The sequence below is a fragment of the Amphiura filiformis genome, chromosome 1 (genome assembly GCF_039555335.1).
Source record: "Amphiura filiformis chromosome 1, Afil_fr2py, whole genome shotgun sequence".
Taxonomy (NCBI): domain Eukaryota; kingdom Metazoa; phylum Echinodermata; class Ophiuroidea; order Amphilepidida; family Amphiuridae; genus Amphiura; species Amphiura filiformis.
The window spans coordinates 34,614,575-34,628,008 of record NC_092628.1 but is presented as its reverse complement, the minus strand read 5'-3'; the positions used below and the strand labels follow the sequence as shown (position 1 = coordinate 34,628,008).

The 13,434-nt window shown below is 36.8% G+C and overlaps 1 protein-coding gene across 1 annotated transcript in view; it reads left to right on the top strand.

The window, feature by feature from the left end:
- Positions 1–13,434, top strand: part of LOC140146073 (ectopic P granules protein 5 homolog) — a 74,922-nt gene that overhangs the window by 27,834 nt on the left and 33,654 nt on the right. The window contains 11 exon segments of the mRNA XM_072167826.1: positions 620–742; positions 1,222–1,475; positions 2,059–2,205; positions 2,447–2,564; positions 4,400–4,606; positions 8,430–8,660; positions 9,115–9,278; positions 9,811–10,086; positions 10,598–10,721; positions 11,295–11,439; positions 13,225–13,396. Of these exon segments, the coding sequence (XP_072023927.1) occupies positions 620–742; positions 1,222–1,475; positions 2,059–2,205; positions 2,447–2,564; positions 4,400–4,606; positions 8,430–8,660; positions 9,115–9,278; positions 9,811–10,086; positions 10,598–10,721; positions 11,295–11,439; positions 13,225–13,396 (1,961 nt within the window).

Sequence of the window (13,434 nt, the reverse complement as noted above, 5' to 3'; positions counted from 1 at the left end):
AATAAAGGTCACTACATCACTAGCAACAACAATCTTCAGAGCAATAATATCCGCTGAAGACGCCGGTTGACCCGGTGAAAGCGCTCCGGTGAGTGTACCAAATTTGAGTAGCGTAGAAGTATAATTTTGCTTTTTATTTACGTTTACCGCTACGTATGAATATACATAATTATAATAAAAGTATTGTTTTTAGCCGCTGTCGTGCATCTATCGTGTCGTATAACACAGGCAACATCATTGTTTTAAGTAAAACAACAAGCCTAAGCTGAGTTGTTTTACAACAAAAATAATGATGTCACCATTTCAAAGGACTAAATGTGGGCGGGTGAAAATGCTAATCAAACCAGATCAAACTAATCAAATGATATCAGAAATATATAGCAGCCATTCAGAGTGATTTGGATTCACTTCTGCAGGTGTGCTCATGAGGGTACATGTGCAGTGGTCACATAGTGTACACGGGTGTTCGTTATCGCTATGTTCATTCAAATGAAATTTTGACCATAGTATTCCATTGACTAATGGAGCAACTTTGCTTTCCATCCTTTATTGTCATCTTTTCTTTGAACATGCTATAATTTGTATCTCTTAATTGATGTTTGCTTTCATGTATTTTCAGGGCAACCAGCTAGTGTTGAATGTTGATTGTCATCGTACTACTGCTGTGCTTGTTGTTGAATCATTAAGTAAACATCTAGTAGACAAGCCGCCTCCTGGTATGATTGCATCAGGAGCCAACAAGGTAAACACAGGGTAACCATAGTAATAAGGTTTAGTGGTAGATGTCATATGCAGAGAATAGTTCTTATGCATTGGCAGAATATAGTAACCACAATCTGGGCCTGACAACCACATTCACTGTGATTGGCCTGAAGTTGAGTAGTGACGGAAGTGCGTATTTCATTGTGTGCAGTATTGAAATACTGTCTGTGATCATCCTGTTGCCCAAGCACTTTTCAATGGTAAAATGATCCCTGCAAATGATGCATATATACCTGATATCCCTTAAAATTGTTCACCTCTTTAGAAGACATATAAAACTGATTTCAGAGATGTGTTGAGAAGGGTTAAGTTAGGAGATACAGAAATCTAAAATTTCAACCTTCGCAATTCTATACAATATGCTTACAAATGTAACAACATGCTGTGACAGAATTTACTTTGCAAGTTGTCGAATATTTCCAGCATTTGATTTAATGATGTTACTTTTTTGTCTCACAGTTGGGCTATGGTAATGTCCAGGAGCAAGCCTTCCATACCTGGGCATGGGAGATGGTGACCAAGCTACGCCTACATAAACAAGACCAGCCACGCCCAGTGATGCACAGCCAGGATGAAGCCACGCCCGATGATGACTTTGGCCAAGTGCCTGATATAGCAGTAGACACCAGTATGTATCCAGTTCAGAAGGCTGTGAAGAGTCAGGTGCCTATTGCTTGCTATGTGGCTGTGGCTATGACAAAAGCTGGACACAGGTAAATAGAATTTATGTTGTGTAGGGTGCACACCAGTAAATAGTCCTTGACTTTCTGTACAAACAGGGTCTGGGAAAACAGAGACCTGAGAGCGACTCAGTTCTTCAAAACTTACACTTTCTGCAAGTTGAAGGTCAGATAAAGACAGGGCAGTTCAGTGAAAAAATACAGAGTCCGGTGACTTTTCACAGAAAATTACCAACTAGATCACCCTGTAGCCCACAACGATTATGCCAGCTCACAAATAGCTTGGTGTTTCTGAAATGTAACACATTTTAAAAGTTTAACCAAATCTTCATTAAAAGTCGGATCCTGCTCATTTTTCGTGGACAATCTAATACCCAGGCCGTAATGAGGAATAAATACGAATCAGGGCCTAATAGTTTGGTTTTAAGCTTTCCTAATGTATTATTTTGAGTGCCATGGCACTTTCTCACTTTTAGAAACACTGATTTTTCTTCCAAGGTTATAGGAGATTTGTATTTACTGGTGTGCACTCTGTAAGGGTTAGATAAAAAATTCAAGATTAATGCTGTTATAAAACTATATTTGATTGCATTTATGTCTTTCTTATTTCATTTAGTCTGGAGGATTTCATCACTTATGGTATCTCCCATCTACACATCATTGTGCAATCTGGTTACCCTAAAATGGCTATCCCTCTCATTGCAATGGTTGTACCCATGTTTCTTGAACAAGGACACCCAGATTACCTTATTACCAATGAAAGGTGAGTACATACCATTATGACAAGTAGGTAGTGATTATATTTAGAGTAAACAGGTAAATGGTTTGGTTTAAGAAGCCAAGATGGGATTTATTTATTTAACTGATAATAAATTGTACTATCTAAAGGTACTTTATTATTGTGATACATTTACATGGCCTATAAAAACAATTTATCTCCATCTGGATCTTATAAATATATTATTTTAGACCAAACTCACCATGTAAATGTTCCTTCTTTTTAGATTTCTGAGTATTGTGAATAACATCCTACTAGCAGACCACCAATATGCTCGTCTTCCGCAAAAGCTTGGTGCACAGTTCCCTGGAGATACTACAAAATTGTTCACTGGAATGGTATTGGTGAGTAGTTTGACAATAGTTCTTATCCCCCTTGTCATAGAGTGATAAGTTACAATGCAGAATAAGTCAAATGAAACAAGATCAAATCAGAGAGTGTAAGAGTGTAAGTATTTATTTCTGTGGCTACAGGTAAGCTTTATTTATGATAACAACATTGCAATTGACACAGAACCGGTGTTTGAATCTTAGTTTTGTAAAATATACATATTTGTCCAATTTTGCTTCTGTTGAGTGGTTCAAAACTAACATCTTAAAGCATCTGGGTTGAACAACTTGAAAATTCATCAATCTTATATGCTGATGATGTAACCCTGATGTCATCCATCAAGTCCAAGGAAGATAGAATTGGCGCTGCAATATCACTTGATGTAGACCTCAAAGCAATAGAGACATGGGCAAACACATGGAATGTACTGTTTGGTGCTGCGAAGTGCAAGTCCACCACTATTTCTAACCGCAGAGATGCTTCATATAGTCACCCTAACCTCCACTTTTTTGGAACAACTCTAGAAGAGGCAGACAGCGTTGACCTTCTTGGTCTTACTGTTAACAAAGACCTGTCATGGACCCCTGTAGTGGACAAGATGGCAAGAACAGCTAGCCAACGTCTTGGTCTCCCTACGTCAGTGCGGCCCCTACCTTGTCCCTTCTCAGAGAGCAACGATATACAAGACTATGATCCGATCCAAGATGGAATATGCCAGCTCTGCATGGATGGGTGCTCCACCCACTTCTCTGTCCAAACTTGATGCTATACAGAGAAGAGCAGTACGTATCATTGGCATCTCAGAAGCAGATGGAAAGAACCATCAAATACAGCACCTGAGACATAGAAGAGCAGTGGGAGCCATTACTCTATTTCATCGGATGTTCTATGGCGAAGCTCCAGAACTCCTTCAACATCTGTTACCAGATCGTATGATTATTGATCCTCGTCTGCGGCGTTCTGTCAGATCCCACGACCAAGCTGTCAAAATCCCAAGATCCAACCTGGTCAGCCACCAGAGGTCATTCCTTCCATCCTCAGCTCACCTTTGGAACGCTCTACCTGGTCCAATTATCTCTAACCAGAATCGGCTGAGCTTCAAACGGGAGGTTAACAACTATCTTGGCGCCAACCCATCAGCGCTATCATACCGATAGCAGCTGTTAATGCCTTGCATAGTTTAGACATAAAAAAAAATTAAAAAACATTAATAGTTGACTTGAGATAATTGAAATTGTTCGAAATGAGGCTTAGATGTAAGCAGAAAATTAGCTGGCTCTGTGAGCATGTTGCCTTTATCTTTCACACAGCCATCATGAAGCAGATTGTAAATGAAGTATGGCAGGACATGACACTTGATCTTATTTACTTAATAAAACTTCTGCAGAATAATATATTTAGATAAGGCCAAAAAAAAAAAAAAGGTTCGTGTCAAAGTTCACGAGAAATTTAAAAACAAATGCGAAATACGATTTTTTTTTTTTTAATTTTTTTTATTCCCGACTTTTTTTCATGGTATTTTGAGAAAAAGTCTTGATTTTCACCGATTTTTCTGGAAAAACTTTAAAATTATTATTTTTTTTTAAATAAAAAATTTCCGCATTTGTTTTTTTGTCAAATCGTGGGATTTTACAAACGCGCACGCAAGCTTTGAGACAAACCTTTTTTTTTTTTTTTTGGCCTAAGTTGCACAGATTATTGGTTCTGATACCTTCAATTGTTTGCCATTCAATCTAACACTTTTCCAAGATACATTTCTTCAATCGATGACTTTTTCCGTTCATTTATAATGACGTTGGGTAATAATTTGTTTTAAATGAATCATTAATTTTGTCAATCTTTGCGACAGACTCAAGTTCAGAGTTCTCTAGCACCATGTGCATCCGCATCAGCATCAGAAGCGTTACTGGAATTCTGGCTCAAGATTCTGACAACTCGTACTGGATGGCATCTAGACCCTGATCTATGCTATGTGCTGGATGCTGTCGTATCTGCTGCATTCAATAACACCAACTCAAGAAAACTAGTTCTAGAAACACTGCTCATGCAATATAAGGTATGTAAAAAGATTAGTATCAAAATATATCATATCAAAGAATGAACAAATGCCTAGATACAGTTCTATATGCTTGAATGAGATGCACCTCAGTATGGTATTGGTTAGAAAAGAATCTATTCGATAAGTGGAGAAATACAGACTTGAGTTGTAAGCAGCCATACATAATGTTAATAAACTTTTCAGATTGCAAAAATGAAAGCACTATTACAAAACACCCCTTGCATTGAAATGAAATAGATTCTATTAAAATTACTTAATGGGCAAGTAATGCCCGGACTAATATAAGATGTAATTTTGAGTTGGGTGTCTTGGTGTCTGCTTCAACATATATTTCACCTTAAATTTTGAAATCTAAAGTGTTTTTACTGGATCCTCAAATTGACATGAACATCAAGTATGTTACTAGTGGATAATAACACCCAGCCAACCATCTTGTTTACCTGATAGATGTGGATGAATCCTAAACAAGATAATACTTTCTTTCTTGACCGTTTCAAGGTTAGGAAGCAATACAATCATTGATCAGGTCATAGGAGGCAATTGTGACATCACTATAACTAACTGTACTATTGTGGCTATCATCACATCTATAGCATACTTTGTTGCAAACTAATGAGCTTTTACCTTACAATTTCCATATGTGACTGCCTATCACAAAGGAGCTGTAATGTCGGCATTTTACCTGTTGAGATATTGGACAGGCAAATTCTCTTCAAAATAAGCTTTACAATGATATATTACATACCCCTGTGCTTGTTTGTAAGGAGTAAACAATCAGTAAATCACTTGGGGAATCCTTTGTTTTCTACTGTTTTTGAGAGGTTTAATGGGCTATATTTGAGAAGAAGCTCTTCCATATTGGATGGTCATATATGAATGTTATTGCTTTTTTGCAATTGCCACCTTTGACCTGATTTGATTTGATCGCATCACACATACACATGATGTTTGCTTCCATTGTCTGTGTACCCTAATACTGTTGCTCCTTGTCAATCAATATCCAAGTGTCCATCCACTGTTTACTGTCTGACCTATACCTTTATTGTGAGTCATTCCAGTCCATTTAAATAGAAGAGAGGGATGCCCCAAATGTCTTGGAGATTACTCAAAATGTGGTATAAAGGGAAATTAAAAGCCAACTAATGCAAGAGGAAAAATGCTTTTTGTAATAGTGGAAATTTCAAAGTGTGTTCATCAGGGCCAATAATTTGATTTTCTATGTATTATAATAGTGTTGGGTCAATGTTCATCTTTCGTATACCACCTCCCTATCCCCACCAATCAATATTGGGAAAAATTGAACCCGGACACAAGGCTAAGGGGACCTTAACAATTTGCCATGGGAGCTTTATAATTGCATAGGTTGAACATTGGTTTTTAAGTAGTTAGCGGTAATCACTCCCCTGAATACCTATAATATGCACATAATATAGTTTGTATCAGTGATAAAATTTGCCATGCAATTACTTGTTCTAGAGGCTACAATGTGGAATAGGTAAAATTATAAATAAGATTGTAGGGATGAAAGAGCAGCACAAACATGGATTAATGGCATCAAAAATAAAACTGTCTGCTTCTTACAGCTAATCGTTACTGGAATACAAGAAAAGGTATTTGTTTCCTTTCATCTTTAACCTTTCCACCCTTGACATCAGTTCTTGTGTGATGGTCATGTAAAATGGATATGTCTTGTTCTTGAATCACTTTGTTGTTATTGTTGTTGTTTTTATGTGTTCATAGATTTCACTAAAGGCCTGTGATGCATTGCAAGTGCCCAAAATCATGTTTTCAAATCCATAATAATTAAACCATTAATTTATGACTGATTCATTCTACAAGTAAATTAAGTCATTCTTGGCCAAGCTCAAACATACCTGTTGTGTCCATGTAGCGTACTAAGCATGTAAGGTGCGTGCATGCTTTCTTCTTTACCGCGTTATGTGCTCATGTGTTTATCGCGTAGCCACTGGCGTTCCAAGTGTTCGAGCTTGGCCAAGAATTACCTAATTTACCTGTAGTTATTTTTTCAATTGTCATAAATTATCTTGCAATCTAATGTTCCTGCCTGGTGTAAGCATTGTTCCTGCATGGTTTAATCCATTGCCGTATGTGCTGGTAGTTCCTTCGGGTGGATCCATTCATTATTTGAATTCAACATAATTCAACTATTTTGATGAATCATTGCCACCTAAAAGCCCAGCCTACTGGTAGGTTACTTCAATGAAAAGAATCTATGAATAGGTTGTATGTGTGGTATTGTAAAATATGCCATGCCTGTTTGGAAAATAGAATATTTATTTTCACTTCTCTGTTGGTTTATTACATGGATCATTCCCTATTAAATATAGAATGGTATAGTTTTATCATTGCAAAATACACAGTTATACTGTGTCTTGTCTCAAATTGAGAGTTACGCCATGTACGTATTTCACAGTGGCCATTTTGAATTGTGCATGCTAAACTAATCCCGCCGTAACGGCCGTATATACACATGGGTGGAAGGGCTGACAGCACTCTCAACTTGAGATGAAACACAGTATTTGTTTACTGACCAATTTTGAGACTTGATACTTAAAATGCATTTGCTGGTTCAATTTCATTTCATATTTGCCAAGTTGGACCTATTCCTTCAACAATGTGTTCCAAATTACCAAGTATTGCTGCATTGTAGTACTGGTAGGCTTGATGTTTACCTAAACCATTTGACAGGCTTATTGTATTTCAAACATTGCATGATAATCATCAGGGATTGCCTCAAAACTCAATCGCATGTTGACCGCCGGCACCTGGCAGGACCAGCAATTGGGCTGGTTTGTATCCTTTGGAACAATAGAACACAGTTCAAATGCTAGTTCTGTCAGGGTGCAGTTGGTCAACTGGCGGATTGGTTTGAAGCCATCTCTTATTGACACTATTGCATTTTGTGTGTTTATAACTGACAACATTGACAGCCATTAGTTCATGATATCAACTTGTTTGTATTCATATGTTGCTCATTATATGGAACTTTTGCCTTTTACTTTGATACAATAACAAATGAATTTGCAATATAACCGCTTTGTTTGCATATAGACCTTTTCAAATTAAGATCGGAAAAACCGCAGTATTTATTCAGTAAGTTAGGGGGTCAAATTGTGCACAATGAATCAAGCGGAATCACGTACCCTTTTGATTGAAAATAGAACGTATTTAGCCAAAATCAACATGAGTCATCACAGAGAAATATTTTCTAAAGGTATTGAACTAACACTTCCACTATTTGGCACAATGTGACAGTAAAAGAAAGAAAAATGCAAATGTTTGTCATCTGCGGCACATTTGATTTGGTCTTCGTGTGGTCTTCGCAATATAAATATCAATCTATTGCACAAGCCATACCCAACGCTTGACTGTGTCTTTCACTCAGATTTGTGTTCAGACGTAATAGATGCGTTTGCATTAGCGACGATGACCCGGAATTGTAAACGGAGTCATCCATAACAAACTTCGGAAAACCTTCGATTTGAAAAGGTGTATTAGGGGACTTATCTTTCCTTCCCTTCAAATTGACCAGCAAGTGAAGTAACTGGGTACCTGTATTTGTTACTTAAATGGTGGTAGGGACTTTGTTGAAACATGCAACAACAAAAACATCAATGACACCTAATATCTTAATACAAGTCTTGAGAAATGTAGTATTTTCAGTTTGGAAGGTCAATTCCTAATCCAGATAGATGAAGTTAAAGCAATTTCTTTGGCTTCTGAAGAGAAAGATTACGTACATCCATGCCACTATTTGTGCTCATTGTAAGTAACTTACTTTCATAATTTTGCTTTGTAGGAAATGAAAGGCGATACCAAAGCCCAAGGCTTGATATCTACTGTGCTGTCATTTGTCAGCTATGGGTCAAATCTACCAAGCCTAATGGAGAAACAAAGCAGTAATAATATATGGCTTGCATATGCTATCCTGTCAGCAGAGACACAATACCTGGATGAGATGAACCTATTGAGGGCAGTATCACAGGAACTAGCTGAGGATCCTGATATGTCACCAGATGCAGCTCTCAAGGTACTAAAGTACATTTAGCCAAGTGCAGTCAGCAAGGTTAATACATTGAGGCAGCTGTTTTGTGCACATATCAATGGGATGCTTTGAAAAGTCTTTGAATTGTATGTTTTTGTCTCGGATGAAAATTAGTAGTTCAAGATACTTCAAATAATTGTTGCTTTATGAATGTATTGTTGCATGTTTAGTGCTAAAATGGTTGAACGCATGCAATGTCACACACTTATGTAGTTGGTGAGACATCAGCAATCTTGCAAGCAATGATTAGTGAGAATTGAAGAAAACTTGTCAAAAGAGATGTTTGATAATACATTTTGATGACCAAAATGAATAAATAACATGAAATTTACAAATTGTTGTGCTTGGAAATGTTAATGTGGTAATTGAAATATATATATTTTGCCTTCTAAGAGAATTGAACAGCACAAAACTGTTTATAAATTTGTCCTTTTCACAGAGAGGATGTAATAAGCTTCATCTAGAGTTCTCATTGCCTTTGTACCGTCTTCCAATCTACCGTTGGGCCCAGCAGGCATTGGACACACCAATGGATCATCCCTTGTTACCTGCCTTGTGGCAACAATTCTTCACCATATACTTACAGAGGACATTCTCTCCTGGGTAAGGCAACTTAATAGAATCATTCATTTGGTAAACAGACACCTGTCTAGCTAAATACATTATTTGCACCATATTTGACTTAATTGCTTAAGGAAGTCGATTTAAGGGGGAGCATATTATTCACCATTTTGGAAAGTCAAACGGGACATTTTCAATGCAAAATAAATATTTTCAAAATAACAACTGCATTCACTTTTCCACCCAGTGTGTAATGCTAAAAGAGTAGTGAAAGGGGTACATCAATAGCTGTAAGATGAACAAGTCCATACTTACTAGATGATTGACTAATTGTTATTATGCGTAGTGATTACGGTACTTTTGTAAATATGGCTGTCTGCATCTGCATGAAACATAATTGTACGCACAAATATGTTATAATAATCCAGTGTCATCCTGCATTATTTGTTATTCAATTAAGCTCTTTAGGGACCTTAGAGGTGCTAATTTTGTCCAATATGCAATCTCCAAGCCTGACAGACCAATATAATATAGCTTATTATTTTTTATTTACTGCTAAAAATGCTACTTTCAGAAATGCTCAGAGGACAGGTGTTGGCCAGCGCTACTTCCAAAGCCTTACCAACCTGTCATTCCTCAAGAAACTCAAACGTCAACTCACTGCCATTGCCGACTTTCACCACACTGCCAGCAAAAAACCCATCAGCACCAAAAGTAGCAGCACTTCCCTTAATGCATCTACACCCCAGTCAGAGGTGTCCACCCCAGGCTCCCATGATGCACCTGGGGAAGTGGAAGATGGGGAGCCAGTGTTCCAAACTGAACCAGAGATGCATCAGAAATTGGTCAGGTGAGACATGTTAATATATGTCCATCTTGATTATAATTGAAAGTTCAAATTATTGCTAATTTGCTTCTAAATAATAAAAACTACATCCTTGTCATGTAGCACTTTTTCTATGCAATTCCCAGCAAACACAGAAATGTTTTCAACGCGTATTATACATGTATTTTGGTTTTGTTCAAACTGTTTTAATATCATTTAATTGTCAGGATGTAATCATTGTCATATGCCAATGATAAGTATAAATTAAATCAGTCCAAGCCATATGTCTATACAATACCTGTAAACTAAACAAAATTTGTATAACAAATGAATCACTTGCATCATATCTAATATAGTTTCATACAGTTGAGACACTTGTAGATAGCTTGAACCAATCGGAGCAAATGTTATCCACCCCCCCCCAGCAGGGTATGTGTATTAGACGTATCAACATTGAAGTATGCGCACATTGTTAGTAATATGCAGTCATTAATCTATAATTGGTATGATTGTGATTGTTTGTTTTCCTTTACAGGTTATATCAGACATATTTACTTTGGTTAGAAGAACCATTACTTCATGACCCAAGCCTGTACCTACCATCACTTCCTGAACAATATGATGCTGAGAAACTCTCCAAGATATTCAATGGGGATCAGGTGGGTAGATCATCTAGCAATATCACTCTCTCTATTACATATTAATGTCTTGAACACATACTAAAAGTAATTACACCATTTATTATGAGACAAAAACCTCCAAATCTATGCATCAAATTGAAACACTGAAGCAGCAAAAACAAACCCAGTTTAATTCTGCAAATTTTGATACTTCATTTGTATTCCATGAATGAAAGATACTCAAGTCAGTGTACCATTACATTCTCTACATGACTGATCAAGGATGACCCGCGGTGACTAGTGATGACTAGGAACTCTAGCAACAAAAGCAACATTTTCAGTGGGTTTAGGTGCAACTTTTGAATAGACATCTTTTTCATTTAAAGGGTAACCATGGCAAGCAATTATTTTTGGTATGTGTTTATATCTTATTTAAACAAAATATTCAAAGAATTTCATCTCATTGCAAATTGAACCCATTTAACTTATTACAATGGATTTGAGGACAGATTGGTACAGCCTAGCTGTGAACCCAATTTTTTAAACTGACTTAACATATGGTGAATGTCATTTCAATGCATGATCCTCATTACATGTTATTTTGTTTACTAGGACCTTTGGATGGAGTTCATAGATGTAGATAGGATGCAGCATGAGTTAACATTACTAGTGAATGAGTGGCTGTCTATGGTGAATCCAGATGTAGCTGCTTCTATCAAACAACCATTGACATCAGAACAGCAACTAGTAGGCACAGGTAGGCTTGGTGTGGAACATAAAGCAATGAAGTCGGGTGCTTTGCTGGTGTGGGGGTGTGTGTGTATATGAGCTGTGTTTTGGGTGCATATAAACACATCTATAACATCCCAATAAGGTCTAACATGCTAGTAACAGGTCTTTTTTTGTTTGTATGGCAGTTTCAGATGCACCATCAAAGAAAGGGTGACCATATGTTAAACACATGCAATGCATGCTATGAATTGACATGCATTTCTACAAACAGAGTCAATTAACGCGGCTGTGTACTCAAGACGTTGTTTCTTTCGCAAAATTGAGCTTTTTGATATTTGTTACTTTGTTATGTTTTTTATAAATACAAGGAAAGAAAATCCAGATTTATAAACTCCAACTGCGCTATTTTATGGATTTTATTTCACTATTTCATTCGTGTTTGCAATTTTAAAAGAGAGAAAATCTTTGTTGTATCAGCGGGGGGTGACACGCAAGAACAACGCATCGCTGCTGTGTCGCGCAATTTGTTAACGCACAGATACGCTAACCATACGCGACGCTTATCTGCATGCGTGGCGCATCCTTTGGAAACACTAATTTCAAGTGGTCAAATGGCTCCGTTTTAGCTGATAAAATGTGTGTTTTTTCAAGTTCTTTTCCTCGATTTGAATATCAAGTTATGAATGGATTTCGCTTAAACTTCTCAACGGGCTGTGGATTTACCCGATGTTCACATAATATAAGGTAGAAAACGAAAACTGCCGCATTCTCCTGCGAGATTCGATGAAAGGGCAAAATGTGACCACTTTAAACTTTAACGGCCATTATTTCAATGTTCATTTTCTCGGTAAAATGACGATTTAGGTACACGATAACTCAATAAATACAGCATCTATAGGTAAGCAAATATGATCATCGTAAAAAGCATGATCGACTCAAGAAACGGTTTTCTCATTTTTTATATTTTGGTCTATTTCTGATTTTAGGCATCATTTTGTGCAAATAGGCGTTTGTGAATTTTAAAAGTTCAATTTGATGCCTTATATGGTCAATATCTCAAAAATAAGGCCAATATCAAAAAATAAAAAACCGTTTTTGGAATGGAGCCTCAAGATTGAGCTAAAAACAAAATAAAATATTTTGGAAAGAGTGTTTTTTGTTATGATGTACCTAACAAATATTGCCAAAAACTCACTTTTTGTGATTTTCTTCATAATTGTTGTTTTTACCCCAAATCTGTATTTATATTAAGATTTATTGATGTCTTGCCGTCATAAAAATGTATACTTTTATATGTCTTGCGCGAATAATTACAAAGTTATTGCACTTTTACTACATGCATGTCTGAGAGTACACAGCCACCTTAAGCAGATAATTCATTCCTACAGTTGACAACCTCACTTCTTGTAGGCCCTAAGTATAGCTTAAAGAGGAAACAATACATCTGGATGTATTCATAAAGTGTCTAAAAAGCTCAACATTATATGGTGAAACATAATCCATGATCATTGAAGTGTTCAACTTGCCAACGTCCAGACCAGTGTAAAAGAACGTTGTAATGTGTAAAGGTAAGGTCACTTGTCCAAATCCTAGTAAAAATATTTATTAATTGCTGGTAATAGTTACTGCACAAAAACTGATGTTGGCTATAGAGATGGTCTGGTCAAGCATGCTTCCTCTTTAAGTCTCAAGAAGTGTTGTGTTGTTGGGGTGACAGGAAGAAGCAGCAATTGTATTTTCGTTACTACATAATGTTTTCATTATAAGTTACAATTATAATCAAAACATTCTTTGAAATTTTATTTTGCAGCAACAAGTAGAATACTTGATAGGCTTAACAGATATGAGACCCCCAAACCACCACCAGACATTGTAGAATTGCGCCCTCCAGTGCCTGACGTACCCAGCGAATTACTGGTTAACAACCATGCAATGGTGGCATTCATTCAGGATGATGTTGTAACTCTAGTCACTTATGCCAAGTAAGTTACAGTCCAAACTTACTATTTGATCATTCATC